The sequence below is a fragment of the Corvus cornix genome, chromosome 7 (assembly GCF_000738735.6).
Source record: "Corvus cornix cornix isolate S_Up_H32 chromosome 7, ASM73873v5, whole genome shotgun sequence".
Lineage (NCBI taxonomy): Eukaryota > Metazoa > Chordata > Aves > Passeriformes > Corvidae > Corvus > Corvus cornix.
The window spans coordinates 37,857,464-37,875,869 of NC_046337.1; the positions used below are offsets into that span (position 1 = coordinate 37,857,464).

At 45.8% G+C, this 18,406-nt stretch overlaps 1 protein-coding gene across 1 annotated transcript in view; it reads right to left on the reverse strand.

Annotated features, from left to right (window-relative positions):
• The window catches only part of AGAP1 (ArfGAP with GTPase domain, ankyrin repeat and PH domain 1), a 248,519-nt gene that overhangs the window by 194,343 nt on the left and 35,770 nt on the right, over positions 1-18,406 (reverse strand). Inside the window, 4 exon segments of the mRNA XM_039555487.1 lie at positions 1,167-1,308; positions 2,046-2,081; positions 4,978-5,063; positions 18,153-18,164. Of these exon segments, the coding sequence (XP_039411421.1) occupies positions 1,167-1,308; positions 2,046-2,081; positions 4,978-5,063; positions 18,153-18,164 (276 nt within the window).

An 18,406-nucleotide genomic window follows, 5' to 3' on the forward strand; every position in this document is an offset into this window, starting at 1 on the left:
GGGTTGCCCAGCCCTGGCACAGGCTGCCCAGGGCAGTGCTGGAGTCACCATCCCTGGAAAGATCTAAAAGTCGTGTGGATGTGGCACTTGGGGACGTGGTTCAGTTGGTGGCGTTGGCAGTGCTGAGGGAACAGCTGGATTTGATGATTTTAAAGGGTTTTTTTTTACCTTAATGATTCCATAATTCTGTGATCTACGTGGTCAGGAACAGAACAGCTCCAACTCTTGTGTTCTATTCCAAGTCCATTCCAAACCAACCACAGTATGGGAAACTGGTGAAATACTAACAGGATACACTGGCACAACAAGGCAGAGAATACTCAAAAGACCACTCAGATGCCAAAGAAGCTGAAGTATTTTGGGTACTTTTCCCTTGCCATATTTCCCTTAGGACAGCTGCTATTTCAGAAGAGGGGGGGAGAGGTTGGCTCAGGTGGCAAAAAGCTGCATTTCTGCTTGATTTACAGAGGTCTCCCAGAGGCCCAGCCTGAGGCCAGGGTTCAGTTCTGCTTCCTACCGTGCTGCTGGAGGTTTTCCACCTCTCATCCTTTTGCCTCTCAGCAATGCCAGGATGTTGAACCCTTCCAGACTGCCAAGCACATAGAAACTGGTCTGACTTCAGAAATTCCCTACACAACTGATTCACCTGCCCAAATTCAACAAGGGCATCTCCCTGCTGAGCAAGAAAACCACCACAACCAGCAAGCACTGAAAATAGCATTTAAAATTTCCTTGCAAGTCATAGAATCCTAGAATAGCCTTTGGTTGGAAGGGACTTTAAAATGCATTGTGCTGCACCCCCTGCCACGGCAGGGACACCTTCCACTATCCCAGGCTGCTCCAAGCCCTGTCCAGCCTGGCCTTGGAGACTGTCAGGGATCCAGGGGCAGCCACAGCTTCTCTGGGCACCCTGTGCCAGGGCCTCAGCACCCTCACAGGGGAGAATTTCTTGTACATATCTAATCTAAATTCCCCCTCTTTCTTCACTGCTGAAGTCCTACACTCCTCCTCCAACAGCACTGCCAGGACACTTGTCTCCCACCTCAAACCAGTCCTTGCAATGCCATGGCCCTGTAGCAGAGGGGAGAGGACAGGACACGGCTTTGCCAGCTTGGAAGAGTCAGTATGGTCTCAGAAACCCGGCTGGAAATGAGGGCTGCACTTACCCTGGGTGCCCACCAGTACCATGGGGATTTCACTAGTGTTGCGATAGTTGGCCATGCGGCTGTAGTAGTGGTAAACAGTCTGGAAGCTGACTTCATCCTCCAAGCTGAACACAAAGATAACAGCATCCACCCACATGGCAAACTGCAGGATAAAAAAGGAAAAGGCCAACTATGAGAAGAGCAGCAAGGAGGGGGAAAGAAGAAAAACCACGAGAGAAACGTTCTTACCTTCCTGCGAGGGAGACGCACGCCAGAAAAACCTCACAGACAACAACCAAGGCCTCAAAAGGGGGATAAGCTGCTAAAATGATCAATCTCAACACCCTGCAAGCCATGGGCATCTGGGATACACAAGGGATTTCCTTCCCCACAAGAGCATCTCCTCTGCACTGGGGTGTGTCACCAAACTGCCAGTGCACACCGAGTTTGGTTCACAGAAAACACAGCAGGCAGGCCGAGATTGCTGGGTCTGTGCATCTGAAATGAGCAACGCTCATCTCCAGTGCTGACCGAGTCCCCATGCTGGGATTTGCGTGCATGCATGCATGGTGATGCTGCTGGTAAGGCCAGGACAGGCATTGCTAGGAATTCTCACATCTTAATCCATGTCTTGTTCATTTGAGACTCCCCATTCTTCACCATACAGACACTCTCAGTTGAGCCAGCAGCACCAAGTGCCTCGTTCTGCTTCCAGTGTAAGAGCAAACTGCTCTCTCTTGGCATCAGGAACCTGCCACGAGACATGCAGGTGCACAGGCCAAGCCAAGGTGCTCCCCAGTCACCATGCAAGTGAGAAGCTTTTAGCTCACAAATGAAGTAAGACTGTTTGAAGACATTTAACATAAATAGGGTGTCAAGAAAAAAAAACCTCCAGCTTACCTCGTTGCCTTTATTTTTCCCTAAGTGACTCCATTCCTACCCAAATTTAGAGCAATGGAAACAAGCTTCAGCCAGGGGATTTTCACGCTCTTTGTTATGTTATTACTACAACGTGCCAGGGGACACACTGAACAGAGAGGGCTGCAGGGAGGTTCACTGGGGAAAGGCTCTGCATATTCATGATGATTGTATTGAAACCAAACACTGCCTGGGCTGTTTTGGTGTAAAAATAGATAAGGAATGTTTTGAGGTTTTCAAGACAGACAGGAGAACAATCTTCCAGAGGGGAAGGACAGGACTGGTTACACACAGCAGAGTCTCTGCCAGAATAAGGTCAACCACCACACTGTTAAATGTGAACTGTTCAAACCAGAATATGCAATCAGAGGAACTGGAGACAGCTTCATTACTTGGGTAATGTGGGCTTGGGTCTCATTATAAAATGGTTTTTGTTGACTGGATTCAGCAGCATCATGCCAAGGACTCTTCCCAATAACTGCAATATCCTTAAGGCATCCATTTGGAAGGCAACAGTCTCTCTAAACCCTCAATGTTTGAGCAGTGTGTACAGCAGCCTTCTAATAAAGATCATTTTAAAGCACTCCACAGGTTTATACAACACAGTTCCTCCAGACAAAAAACATTTCCAGTAATTTCTTACTTCTCTTTTCATACTGAAATGCAGCTTAATCTTTGTGGGTATCAGATCTGTGGTATGGAAAACCAAAGGAATTTTGGGAAACACACACAAGGTCTGGAAACCCTGGATGTCTTACCCACAGTGCTGTGCAGGGAATGGCTTGAAACAAGGATAAATCAGCTGCTGGTATAAAAATCCATTCTCAGACTTATTACTGGGAATGAGCAGAGCTGTTAAATCAAGGCAAGCCCAAAACCAAATTATAAAAAAAAAAGTTTTAAATTTAAAAAATTGCATGCAGCAGCTCATTGTAGGTCAGTCAGTAGGTTAATTTGGTTTTACAAAAGGAAATTGAGTTATTTTCATCTCTGAACCATTTTATCTTAGGCAAAGAAAGGAGAGATCAGAGACCTACAAAAAGAGTCTTCAGGGAAGTTTGGTTTTTGTCCCTTCCTGCCAAAAAGAAGGGGACAGTAACCTGGGGAATACCCACGGCCCGGTGCCAGGAACTCCACATGTGAGCTCCTTCCTTACTGCAGTTGGAATTCAATCCCAATTATTCCTGAACCCACAAGCAAACTTTTCATTGCAGGAATTAATGAACAGGTTAAAGTTTTTCATAGACATGTAACTTGAAATTACACCCAAAAACTCCAAAGGGAATTTACAGGAAACCCTTGTGCTGAAAGGTGAGACAAGCACTGACACCTCAAACCTCTTCAGCAAATCATGAGGAGGGAGAAAAAATCTCAGCCACCACAGAATCCCAGAATGGTTTGGGTTGGAAGGGACCTTAAAGCACATCTCAATTCCAACCCCCTGCTATGGATAGGGACACCTTCCATTGGACAACAGCAATTAAGGCCCCAAATTTTCCTGGCACATACCAGAAGCACAGCCCATGCTATTCATCAGTCTGCAGCCAGCTCCTGTGAGCTCTGCAAACCCAGTTCTTCGGGCACCAAACCATCTCAGATTGCTCCATGTACCTTTACACCTCCACTATTTACATTTTCAGATGAGTGAACGCTCTCTGAGCATCACAGGCTGGAAACTAGGGGGTGCTTCAGCCAAATCCCTGCCAGCCCCAGACAGAGCTTTCCTTGTTGCTGCTGCTGACACGGCTGCAGATGTGCCAGCGACACTCGTTTCATTTTGTCCTGGAACTTCCTTCCAGGATGTCTCTCTCAGCCTCCATTTCCTCCATGTCCTTTCTCTTCCCCTTTGTCCTGGCACCTTCCCCCCACGCTCTCACCCTCCTGGAGCTGTGGTGGTGCATTGAAACCCAAGCTGCTGCTGCTGGCACCGCTCCCCCTCAGCTGTTTGGCGACAGCGCAGTTCCTGATGCTAAATTATTGCTTGTTTGGGAGCTGATCCCTCCCGGAAAAGCCGAGCTTAGCAAGGCCAGCAGCAGCCAACACTCAGGAAATCCTGCCAGCAGCCAGGTGAGGAGAGGTAGAAGAGGAGGAGGATGCCCAAGCCTGCAGAAAGGGTGGCTGGGTCTGAGGTGATTTAAACAGCACGTGAGCAAACTCTTACTCAAAACAGAGTAAGGGTCAAGCACACAAACCCACAAGTGTCTTCTCCAAGGCTGATGGCTTGGACAGGCTTGGAGAGCTGGGGGTGCTCACCTGGAAAACAGAAAGCTCCAGGGAGACCTCAGAGCCCCTTCCAGAGGGGCTCCTGGAGAGGGACTGGGGACAAGGGCCTGGAGTGACAGGACAAGGGGGAATGGAATGGCTTCCCACTGCCAGAGGGCAGGGTTGGATGGGATATTGGGCAGGAATTCCTAGCTCGGAGGGTGGGCAGGCCCTGGCACAGGGTGCCCAGAGCAGCTGTGGCAACAGCTGGATGTGCCCTGGATCCCTGGCAGTGTCCAAGGCCAGGTTGGACAGGGGCTTGGAGCAGCCTGCGACAGTGGAAGGTGTCCCTGCCCATGGCAGGGGTGGGATGGGATGGGCTTTAAGCTCCCTTCTAACCCCAAACCACTCTGTGCTTCCATGAAATCCTGATGTGTCACCAGGGGAAGCACACTACTGGGAATTCAGTGTAAATGAACTCTATATCCTTACTTGCATGGTCTCAGTCAGAATCCCAAATATTTGCTACCCACACTCATCCATGCATTGCAACTGAAATCCCACCCATTCGCTGGACAAAATCTTTTTCACCTGAGGGTGATGCTGGAATTCTCCCAGCAGGAGCATGAGAAGGACCCAGGACAGAACAAAGCAGAGCCACTTCTTTCAAAGCAAGTTTTGAAAAGCAAGGAAAGCGAGGCTTTGGGCTCACCTGTGCCTCCGGAGGGCCTCCTTCATCTCTTATCAGCAGCAGGTAGCTTTGTCCATCAACTACTATCTCCTTCTTGAATCTCCCACCTGCCACACAAAGCAGCTCATTACAGGCAGCAAAGGTACAAAATGCAAAACAGAAAAAGGCTTCGCTTGTGGAAAAAAACCCCCAAGGTGTCCTTAAGGTCTTTTGCAAATTAACCAACGACTGGAATAAACTGAAGTTTATATGCAGACACATAGGAATTACTTAAAGTTAAGGCATGTACTTGCCTTATTTTTATATATATATATTTTATATATATATAAAGAGTAAAGATATTGTGGGAAAAAGCCAGCAATTGCATTACAAACACTAACTCCCACATGAAGCATCCTGGGGTTGATACACACAGCTAAAACCCCGTATGTACCACCTTTATTTTAAATAATGGTGACAAAATTGTCCCTAAGAAAGGCAAAGTGGGACAGCTGCACGCAAACAAGGTCGTGTCCCGTCACCAAAATCGGTTTCTTGTGTCAATCAGCATTTCCTCAAGGGAAGCCCAGTTCTCAGAGCACACGTGGGATGTTAGGGGAAGGAGAGTTCTGTACTCACACACCACAGTTAGGGGAAGATACCAGACACATGTTAGACAGAACAGCTACAATGGTGGTGCCTCTGCAGAGATGGGCTAAACTAACAGGGAACGCTGTGCTGCTGCTCGGGATGAACCCCACACCTGCTTTGGACACCTGGATAAAACGAGAGGAGTCGTAGCCTCCAGCCACGTCCTATTCCTGATCCTGTCTTTCCAAGGAATGCGGAACAAGGGCTGCCTGTGAACAGCCAAGGAAGCTCCAACCCCAGCAGCTGGAGCAGCTGCTCTGTCCCCTGGCTCACAGAGACTCAGCCACAACCCCAGGGCAGGGTTGGGATTGCTTCTTTTGGGGCTAAAAGTGCGTTTTGGGCACTCTGCTGCCTCTCTCAAAAATGACAAATCCCATTTAGGGCCCCTGGTGTGATGGAGCCTAAGCCAGGATTATGGAGCTTGGCCTAAGCACTGGGGAGGCATTTAGGCTCCTCTCCTGGAGCAAACCAACTCTTATCACCCCACCTAAGCCTCAAAGCCCCCAAGGCTTCCAGCTTAGCATCACACACCTCACAGCTGAGCTTACAACACTGAGATAAAACACATCCTCTAACACACCCTAAACTCCTCTCTTCGCCCCTATTTTTTTAAACTGGAATTAGTTCCAATTTGAACCCTGTTTCCCAGCTTCAAAACTTGCCATTCTACCAAAACCAATGCATTGAAACACATGCTGAGAGCCAACACCTCCAACTTGCTCTCCAAACAAGCTTCCAAAGCAAATAAATCAGCACACCCAGGCTAATGCTGATCCTCAAAACACAACAATCTGCACCAAAATTGCTGCCTTAGGGGAACCCCACACTGGCTTAGACCCAACCACTCCCCCCAGCCCAACCACAGCAGCAGCTTTTAGACCAAGATCACTCCACAGCTCAGCTCTGTGCGATATTTAAGCGTGTTTAAACACATTTTGTGTTTAATAAAAGATGTGAGAACATGAGGTTTTGTGGGTTTGTGCTGGGGGGATTTTTGTTTGGGGTTTTTAAAATCTTTTCTTTCTGAACTTACCCTATTAGCAGTATTAAACATGCAACAATTAAGACTATCACATTTCTGGTTGTTTAGTGGCACAGAAGGAGCAGAAGAGCTACGTATGGATTTTCGTTATCTCTCTCACAAAGCAGATTTCAATCCTGCCTTCGCAGATCAAGAGGCAGATAAATATATATCATTACTGAACCTGAAAAGAACAATCACAACCAAGTGTAAAACTTGTAAAGGAAACCAGTCTCAGCTCTCAGGAACTGGATTTCTATTAATCAGGCCATTATTTCTATACGTTGCCGATTAATTGCACGCACTTCCCAATGAAGTGTTAACGAAGATGAATTACTTAATACAGAGCCCTCCAGAGAGGGGTTTTAAAGCTGTAAGTAACAATGGAAATGCAGCGCATGCATGATCAGAGAGGGAAAGTTCTGCCTAATTGCCATTTCCTATTTCCTTTTTTTTCTAAACACTGGAAGTTCCCCCAGCTAATTATAAAATACCACACACCAAATGCGTTTAAGAGCCAACTCATTATTCCTCTGGTCAACAGGACGCCTTGCCAGACTCACTGTACCTTCAAACAGTCCTCAGAAGCACAAAGAAGGTACAGACAGGGTGGAATAAAATAAGCAGAGAATTGAAAAATAAAAAAGTATTTGAGTGTACATACCCAGCTCACAAATGTGAGCACTAAGAGGTTTACCCTTCACGATTTGGCTGCTGAGAGCAGCTTGGAAAAGGGTACTAAATGCAATAAATGCAGTGTAAGTTATCCAGCAGCTCTTTTCCTAGGTGAATCCACACTACATGATCAGCCTGGGGACCTGCTCCTTGCCTTGCCCAAAACCACAGTGCCTGGAGCTCAGTGCAATCATTGTTATTTCCAGTATTAAATTCAGATCCTGACATGCTGTCCCACTTCACCAAGGGCTGCCACACCCTGCTGCAGCCAACAGGCACAGTCAGCTCCCATCTGCTCAAGGGGCTTCTTCACCCTTAGAAGCAGGATGCGCTCATTAGCTGGAATAGGCACATCCTCACGCATTCCTTGACTTTTGTTTGGATTTAAGTATTTCATGACAAATAGTTTAAATTTCATACCCCTCCAACCAAACCGTTGCAAAGAATGCCCTGCGTTTCCAAGCTGTACTAAACATTTCAAAACAAATCTGAAGGCTCAGAAACAGAACAGCAAACTCCCCGCTCATCCCTCGAGTAAGAATTATTTCATGCAAATCTCAGCTCACAGCAGGACTCATCCCTAATAACTTGTGTTCCTACACCATTAAGGAGCCCTCATCATGAGCACACCACAAAATTAGGTGCTGCACAGGACAGAGATTAAGAAAACCTACCTCAATATCAAGAATTTCCACAAACAAAAGCATAAACAGTGCAGAATATACAGACCAAGGCTGTACCCTGCAGGTGTCTGTGGCTGTAGGATTAAGGCAAACAATAAACTGCTCCTGCCTTTGATTTGATGAGCCTTGATGAGAGCCACGAGCAGTTTGGGCAAGCAAAAGCAGGGCAAGGGCAGCGATTTTGGGATGGTTCAGCTTGGACAGCACTGCATTAATTTTTTTTTTTTTTTTTAAATACATCTTGGAGTTTGTACAGCACCACAGGCAAAGAGGAATTAGAGAGATCAGCCAGTTCAAATATTGGACTACAGCAACCCATGAGGAAGCCAAACAGTCTCCCAGGGCTACAAAATACCCCACATTTTCCTAAATATCTGTGTAGGTGACGGAGCCAGGAATTGCTGTCTGAACCAACGGCACTGAGAACAAAGAAATGACCTTCTGAATGTAAAGAAGAGCTCAAAACCCACAGCACTGCTCCCAGGGGAGGTGGCTGCCTTTGCTCTGGTCCCATCAGGATTATGACACACGCAGCTTTTTAATGAAGGAGTTCCTCAGCTCCCAGATGTACCTGCCCCAGGAGGCCACGGGGAGAGGAGGACTGGCAGCCGAAGGATGGGGCAGCACAGGCACTTCAAGGCAGCTATTCCCAGTTTTCTAGGGCTAGGACACTATCCACTCCCACAGATGGGCACAGAATTGTTACAGGTGACAAACATCACTCCTGTGCCCAAACCCGCCTGGCACAGAGCGGCACTTCCTGAAGCAGCCCATAAAGCATCCCCCGCTCTCTCAGGTGCGATCTGACCATGCTCCTGCTGCAAAATGCCCGCATAAATACCCAGCTTTGATCAATGTAAAGCCAAATAAATTCTGTGCACCAGCGATTTACAAACCCTGGCTAAAGAGCCGGCACAAATCGGGATGGGGGGGATCAACAACAGCTTCCTGATCTCGTTTTCATGCACGATGCTCCAGAGGTGAGCGCACGGAACCAGCGGCGGCGCAGGAACCATCCAGCAAAAAGTGGTATTAATTATAAATCCCACACACGTTTGTAATCAGAGGTGCTCTCTGTTACAGAAGGTGGATATTACACAGGGAATTCCGGGGATGAAGGCTTTAATCCGGGCTCTCACAGCCCAGCCACCCCCTCCTCTCGCCGAGAGCTGTTCCACCGCGTAATTGCTCACCGGAGCAGCCGCTGATTTTCCTCCTGTATCCCCGGGCTCCACTGCACTCACCAGGCTCTTTATTCAAGCAAATTGCCACGGGGATGAAGTTATTTAGCCATATGAGAAAGATAAATTCGGGGGGCTGGCCACACGACAAGCACAGGCAGCAGCTGAATGCCTACTGTGGCGGGGCGAGACAGAAGGCAGGACTGAGGCAGCTCTAAAAGCCTGGATTTTATATTCCCAGTGACATGTGCATTTTGACAACAGCAGCCAGTTGTCTCACACATGCACATTCTCTCTTTTTTTTTTTTACCCCCCCCCCCCAAAAGATAGAAAATAGTGCCAAGAACCTGGCTCCTCTTCAGGGAAACACATTCAGAAATTCTCTGTTCAAACAGATGGTCAAATATCGGTCTTCTGGTTTGCTACTCACATTTTTTATTTAAACAAACTGATTTTAAAATGGTTTTTGCAGCATTTCCACGAAAAAAAAAAAATTAAGAAAAGGAAAAGGCTCTTCCCCCAGAGGCTGCTGGGCACTGCCCAGGCTCCCCAGGGAATGGGCACGGCCCGAGGCTGCCAGAGCTCCAGGAGCGTTTGGACAGCGCTGCCAGGGATGCCCAGGGTGGGGTTGGTGGGGTGTCTGTGTTGGATCAACGAGCCTTCTGACTCAGGATAGTCCATGATTCTCTGATTTTGAGTATTTCCTTAACACAACCACTGTTGTGCTAAACAACAATTCAGGAACTGTGAGTGGCTGAGCTGGGCCGAGGATCAAAGACCACACAAGAGTAAAGCTGCAAAGGGATCCCGGGACCACCTTCCCAACAGAGTACCCAGGTAAAACAAACCCCAAAAGCCAACAAAAGCAGCCTAGACTGAGCTTTTCAACCCCCATCATCTGCTTCTCTCAATAGGTTTAGAACATAGTTTAGGAAATATGTGGAGAGGTCTCCTGGAAGTCCAATTAAAGCAAGGTACCCCGCCACAGGCACCATATATAAATGCAATATTGCATCATATAATCTGATCTTTACCTAAAAACTGGCAAGGAAGCACTAATATACGATCTTGCAGCTCCATGGAAAGAGGGTTTACTGCTGGAATTTTAGTAGCAGCTGCAATGACACAATAACTTAATTCTGAGATGCATCCACTGATGTATTTGCAGTGTCTATCCAGAAGGACAGATGTGATGGGTCCCCAAAACCTGGCAGTGATTTGAAGGGAGATCAGTGGAATTTTACGTTTTTCAGCATTCAGGAAAACATATTACACTTTAAAATATATATAAAAATTACCTCAAGCTGCATAGACTCTCCAGGGTTGGATGGGATATTGGGAAGGAATTGTTCCCTGTGAGGGTGGGCAGGCCCTGGCACAGGGTGCCCAGAGCAGCTGGGGCTGCCCCTGGATCCCTGGAAGTGTTCCAGGCCAGGTTGGATGGGGTTTGGAGCAACCTAGGACAGTGGGAGGTGTCCCTGCCCATGGCAGGGGGTGGGATGGGATGAGCTTTAAGGCCCCTCCCAAGCCAAACCATGCTAGGAATTCCATGATAAACAGGCTGAGCTAGATCCAGCGTTTTATCTCAAGCAGAAGGGGAGGAAGGTGATTGATTAACCACCAAGATAAATGGGAACACACCAGAGCCGGCCTCTGAGCAATTAAGTTCCCCTCATTACCCAGAGACAGGACTCAGGAGGAGAGCAGTGCATGCTCTACTTTCACTGCAAAGCTCCTGACAGCCAGTGCAGACTGTGCTAAGCCAATTAGAGAGGGCCAGTCTTAAAAAAAAAAATAAATCACTGTAACGTGAGTGCAGAGCAAGAGGTAAAGCACACTCTGTCCCCATCAAATGGCCCATCTGAAAGAGCCACGACGACACTAATCCAAGCTTCTGCAGCAGTTTCAACTCTCATGCACCCAGTTTATTAATAACCCAGAAGATGGAAGTAACAGGCTATTTAGTTTCTAGATAATGAAGCAGGAGGGACTGCAATTATGGTAGGAAATTGGATTGTACTTCAACGTGACCGTAACGAGTTGGAGAAATAGAGGGGAAAAACAAAAGCGGCATCACGAGGACAAAAGCAGGGACAAACCATCTGTGGGAAGATGGGGCAGGATGGCAAAAACCTCTGGCACAACAGAGGAGAGCAGCTGGGAATTCCTGCAGAGTGCAGACAAGGGGACAGCTTGTCCTAGCCCATGTCACCATGCCAGCCTCAGCCTGTATGGATCTGGACAGGGCATCCCATGGAAGATAAGGACCTAAATCTGCCCAGCAAATACCCAGTCAGAAAAATAAGCACATGAACTACGGTTATTTAAGATGAGGAAGAGAGAAGAGGTGCAGGATCTTACTAAGAAATAAACTGCTGATCCCTTTTTAGGGCAAGGGTAATACTTTTCCCATTTTCCCAGTTATTAATTATTATGGCTCCAGGTAAACAGGCAAGAATATCAAGTGGGAGCAGACATACAAAGCTCTACACCCCAATTCCAGGGATAAACCTTAGATTTAGACACCCCCCAGTCCATCATAAATGAGTAACACAGCTTTATCAGACCCCCACCTCACATCAATACACAGAAGCTGTGGCACTGAGCAAATAAGAGCCGAACATGTTGTATGTTCTCACAGTTCAGAAGCGTTTCTGACAGGTGAAAGGGGAGGAAAAACAACCCCCAGGAACCTGTGGGGAACCCCCTCCTCTGACACTCACCCAGAGCCCTCACACCCACCCAACCTCCCGAGGGTCAGGAGCCTCTTGCAGCCACACAAGCTGCCAAGGACCTACAATTCAATCCCTGCTCCCATTTCTACTAATAGCTCACTTTTTCATCTTTTTTTTTTCCTTTTCTTGGATTTTTTTACTGACAGCGGGTGCAGAGAGTTGCTTACACCTCACACCCACTAACTGTATATACACAAATCTAATTTTAAAAGCTTATTTTTATCAAAGCAGCAGGAGACAAAACCCCAGCGAGTCAGTTTCTTCAGGCAGGATGTGATAGCACTTTAGCACCCTCCTACCTTTTTCCATCTCCAGTCTTTTCCAGTTTTAAACGTTTACAGCCCAAAACAACCACTTTCCAAACAAAGTTCCTTACAAAGTCAGCCCCATGACTTAAAATATCATTGCTCTTTTTTTTGCTGCAGCTCCTTCTAAGTTGGCTTCTCAGGCATTTCATCTTCCAGACAAACCCATCCCAGCTTTCAATCTAACCCAAAATTCATCTGCTCAAAATTTCTGCTTGACTTCACAAGCTTCCAATGTAATTGCAAAATCTTAACACGTACTAACAAACCCTCAACAGCTCACAAAGATAAGCCCAAAAATTACCTCCTCTAAGCACTGACGCACAGATCTCAGGCCTCTTCTTACCCCTCTAGCCTTTTTAAGCATCCCTTTGCTTTTTATACCTAGCCAGCTCCTGTAATAGCTGTCCTTTCATTACAGTTTCACATCACAAATAGCAACCCTGAAGCTAAAACTGGACTTAACAGTGATTACACCGTAATCTGCCCTCCCTAAAATGGGTACAGACACCTGGTGGCAGCAAATCGAGAGGGCTGGTGAGAATTCAACAGACTGTGAATAAAATCAGGTACCTACTATGCACCTGCTTTCTGATACAAGTTCCCAAAACAGCAACAGAGTCAGTGGAAGGGGAGGGGGAAAAAAAAAAAAAACCAACCAAAAAAAGCTCACAATAAGAAATCAAATACAAGCTGAACAAGGAACATGTTCAAAGAAAAATATGAAAATCTGGCTTTGAGATCAGGAGTAAGAGAGTGGGCTCTGATTTCGAAATATATCCAGAAGCAGTATTTGAGAAACAAAGCAGAAGGCAGGTCCAGCAGGAGCCACTCCAAACTGCCTTCGAGAGCAGCAGCAAGCAGGGAGTCCTGGTGACTTAAAATCATGGAATCACAGAACTGTTCAGGCTGGAAAAGCCCTCTTACATCACCAACCCAGCACTGCCAAGGCCACCACTAACCCACGTCCCCAAGTGCCACATCCACGTGGTGTTTTGAACACTTCCAAGGACAGTGATTCCACCACTGCCCTGAACAGCCCGTTCCAACGCTTGACAACCCTTCTGGTGAAAAAATTTCCCTTCATATCCAACCTAAACCTCCCCTGGCACAACTCGAGGCCATTTCTTCTTGCAGCACCACTTGTTACTTGGGAGAAGCCACTTTTATTCCTGTTAAGAGCCTAAAGTTGGAACAGAAGTCATAAACCTGCTGCTTTACAGTTTTTACCTGAGACACAACCTTCAGAGGAGCCCCTTAGGAGAAGGACACAAATGCTACAGACATTATTTCCCAAAAAACTCTTTGGGCATTCAAGGTGTTCAGGAGAACCCCTTAAGTACCTTTTAGGCACACAACCTAAAAGGGAAGCCCTTTCTGGCAATCTGCTTCCTCGGCACCTTCTGAAGAGCAAATACTTGAGTTTTTCCTTTAATTAACAGAGCTCCTTATTTGTGTGACACTTTAAACAGCCCCCAACCCGACAGCTGGAGCAGAGAGGTTTTCAAAGGATTCTCTAACCCACGCAGGCAGTCCCTGGAGGGCGAGGAGAGGGAAGGGCTCCAGAGGGGAGAGGGCAGAATACATAAACACACTCTTTTATGCTGAGCCTGAAAGGCTCCAAAAGCCCAAGAGAACCCGCTGCAGCAGCGCTTTAAAAGGATCAAAAAGAGACAAGTGTTGTTTTATATCTGGGTGTCAGCATGAAATGCCAAATAAAAATAATCACTTGGTACTATTATAGCAAAAAGGCAGACAAAGAACTGAAAAGAGGTAATTTTAAAACACATGTCCCAAGTCATCGCTGTCTTCTGAACACGAGACAGCGGCTGCCTGTGGGTTTACAGACCAAAAAAACCTTCAGCTGCCCCACAGTGCTGCAGGGGCTTGTGAGAACTGCACCAAGGATTTGAAACCCACACAGAGAATTTCAGCTTCCTCACGTTTTGTAGCCCAAGAACCACAAAACGCTACTTTAAGGTTAATGCAGCTTTTTCGAACCCATATTGGGATCCTTGCCAAACCTCCTTGTGTAAATCTTTTACATGTATGATGGTGATTTTCTGGAATTCCAAAAATCCTGACCTAAAAGGCAGGGATATTTCCAAGGAGAGCACCCGAGTACATCCCCACAGGACACACTGCTCTGCTCTTCATTTACATTTCAGCCAGCTGCTCGCCGAGGACAGAGCACACAGATTAGTCTGGGACACATCCTCCTTTTATGCATCAAAGATCAAATTTGGCTGTTTAGTAAATATGGCCTTCCTACGTATTTGAGAAATATTAACTGGGTAAAAATAGCAAGTGGCTTCTGTGAAGAGAGTGGCAGCCTCAGGAACCTAATTGTTCACAGCAGGCAGAGTTACAGGAACTGTGTGGAGAAGGGGACAAGGATATCGGTGCTGCAGAGGGGAGAAATTGTCCAATTCTGCTGCAGCTTTCATGTTCTGTTCAGCCCACAACACCAAACTGTGACCCCACCCCATGTTAAATCTCTCAGCACAACCAGATACAAGCAAAGAAGAATCCCAGAGTGGTATGGGTTGGAAGGGAGTTTAAAGCCCATCCCATTCCACCCCTTGTCACGGGAAGAGATACCTTCCACGACACCAGGTTGCTCCAAGCCTGGCCTTGAACACTTCCAGGGACAGGGAGTCTTTGCTCATCCCTTTGCTTTTTTCTCCCAGCTGAATCAGGCTCAGACTCTTGGATTCAGACCTGAATGAAGACACCTGGAAGGTCATCCCAGTTAATAGATTATGCATGAACTTTTTGCATACACATTGTGTAAGGGTCTGTGACCAGGAGAAAATCTCTTAAGAGGATGTGAAGAAAAGCAGCTGAAATTTTAAAGCACTCTTCCTCAATCCTCCTTGCATAATTACCCTTTGCTGAGGAAGCATCAGACAGAAATAGTTCCTCGAGATAAACTGAAAACCACAGACATCCATCCCTCAAGATGTAATTTCTACACAGAACCAGAATCCTTTAGGTTGGAAAAAGCTTGAAGATCATCAATGCATGTTTTTGTTACAGGCCGGCAACTTATTTTCATGACATGCTTCAAAGGGAAGGCTGAGGGTGACACTTCATTTAGTATTTTAATAATAAACATGACCATTCCTGCCATTCAAGGGATACACTGCTCACAGTGGTACTGAAAAAAGTTCTGTGGTGAACGCTGCAATAGGGTAAAATTATTTTTAGGTCAAGTTTGGAAAGAGAGCAAATGATCACAGCTTTCTGAAAAACACATTAAAGGCTTTATTCTGTACCTTTTACTGGAGGAAAATTTCATTTTTGTTCTAAGTTCCTCCACAAAGAGAGATGACTGCAACAGCAACTTGCTGCCTCAAGTCATGATGCTGGATGGCTTTTATACTTTTTAAAAACACTAAAAATAATTACTCCTCATGAAATGAATAAATAACTCTTAAATGTATCCCAGAGTACGTAGAGAAAAAAACCTCCTTTTCTGTCATCCCAGCTGAGACACCTGAACCACAATTTCTCTTTTGGTTTTTTGTTTTATTAGACTCATTGGAGAAAAAGAAAAAAAAAGTACTGAAATAATCATGAGATGACTTAAAATATTCACAGACATGGCCAGAGATGTGGAAAAACCTTTAAGTCAAGTTTCACACCTCCGTGGCTTATTGGAAACAAAACCCAAACAGTAACAGAATCCTCCTGACACTCACTACTCCTGTAAACTTCAGTTCACCTTGGTCTGCAAAGAACTCAGTCTCAAATTCCACACACCCCACACATTTCACTTTGCTCCTACAGGCAGAATTAAATTTTAGATGGGGGGGAGGGGAGAGAATAAAGACACCAGGTTTCCCACACCTTCCTTATTGTTTCAGCAGGTAAAGCATCCAGCAATGGTACTTTTTCTTCCAATCACTTAGAAGGTCCTTAGAAGATCACAAATCCCTAGGATTCCTTATTTCCCATCATTTCCTTGTTGTACCATTACAGAAAAAAACTGGAGGTCCCAGACTACTGAAATTCCCACTTACTACAGGGTAACACATTGGTGCTTTTCTCACACCCGATTTAAAATGTGTCGCTCAAGAGCGCAGCTGAGTGTACATTAAATATGCAAAGGAAGAGTCTCAAGGCCATTTTCCTTCCTAATAAAAACTTATTCTTTGAGAAAACAAAGGTTTGCCAAGTTACAGACACACTAGGGACCGAAAAGTTCTGAACAGGAATAAAAACCGGGGCAGGCAGTGAGAGAAAACTCCTTTACAGTGTGAAGGGTAGGATTCCTCCTCATGGTGGGGAGGTGGTGACAGGCAGCAAGAGAAATCTCTCACTTGGAGAGCTGAAGGAAACATGAAGCCATCTTTACACAGCTCAAATTCATTTACTGCAATGCTGAAGCCTTCAAGGCCTCCAGGAGATGTGACTCTTGTCTGATGCAGGGCAGGTTTCATGGTAATAGAGCACTTCAGAAGGCAAAGGAGAGCAGAAATAGCAGTCCCTGGCCCTAATCACCACTTTCACGTGAAGCAAATATCCATCACTTCACCCATTAGGCACTGATTTTATGATGCCTGATAAATTTAGCTCTTAGGGAGCCATTCCAAGCCAGTAAACTCAGGTTTTTCTTAACTGATCGAGTAGCTGACACCTTAACATCCGATATACATCCTCCTCTTTATCCAATTTAACAATCTGGCACGTTTACACTCCCTCAGAAAAGGAAGAGGGGAGGATCAACAAGGGTCTCACACATGAAGGATTACACTTTCTTTCCTAGGAATGTTGTTTGAAGGACCTAGAAGTGCTCAAGGTAACCTTGGACAGGGGCTTGGAGCAACCTGGGCTAGTGGAATGTGCCCCTGCCCATGGCAGGGGTGGAACAGGGTGAGCTTTAAAGGCCCTTCCACCCCAAACCATCCTGTGGTTCTGTGATTCTCTGACAAAGAACTGAAACACTACCAAATCACCACTAGAGATGTTTACTGAGGGTAGTTTATATGGGTTGAACTTCCTCTAATGCTGACTTGATTGGAAACCTTGACCTTATTCCTTACAAGGCCAATTAGAGCTCTTAATTATTCCAGTTTTCCTCCTGTTAATGAAATGCAACAGTGTCATTAGTGAGGCTTGTCAGCCACACTTATGTGCAGGGAAATGATTTGACACTGCTTTTGTCATCTAATCCTTTCAGGAAAAACAGTCACAACGTTACTCAAGCAAAATAAAAAGTAAATAAAAATCCTTCAAGACAAAGAGGACAGATGGCAACACTCCCAAGGAATACCACCTAAAATATTCACCCTTTAGGAGGAGAGGAGGGTTAGCCCTGTCAACAGATTTTCATCTTCCAAGGGAAAAAAAACCAACAAAACCACACAAGTATCTTCTGCTCCTGAAGTGAGGGGAGGCATCTGTCAGGACAGTGATTTTTGCTGAAGATTTGCTGTACTCAGTGGCACTACACCCTCCATCAGCATTTCTCAGCATCAGCATCCAGAAGCTAGATCCACACACAGTGCTGTGCACAGGCTCCATTACTATCACCAATTATTACTGTCAGTTCTAACTACAAAGCAGCAAAACCATTTCAGGCAAACTTACAAACGGCAAGACCTCAGTGTTAGTGCAATCCCACAGAAAAAGCCTTGTCTGACCCTCCCTCCCTCCCCCTCTCCTCCCATTTTAACTACAATTCCAGGCTGTTAAAATGTCAACTACTGAACTAAAACAGCTTCCTTTGGTAAGAGTTAATTAGAAACAAATGTTATCAGAGATGCATGAAACTACAAACTACTGCTGGAGAGACAACTACAGCAAGAGACAAAAAACAGTGAGATGCACTAAAGACTTGAAATCAAAAGGAAACAACTCAAAATGATACACAAAACAAGGGGGGGGAAATACGCTCTAGTACAGGAACCACCATCTGTCCCTTCAAAACAAGAGCTGCCATGAAGACAATGTATAGTTACCTGCATCCATATCTGCAAAGAAGGGAACAGCCAGTAAGGAAAAGAAGGAACCAGAAATTCAGTGTCTCAGAGTTGAATTTAAAAGTTCATATGGAGAACAGATAAAGAAAAATAATCAAAAAAGTAGTTACTGTAAGATACGCCTTGATAAGGTACTGTGATATTTTTGATTCCAAGCTATTAATTTGGATTAATGTTAAACACTACAGTGTACAAATTAATTTTCTATGCCATAAGAACATTAAAAAAAGACC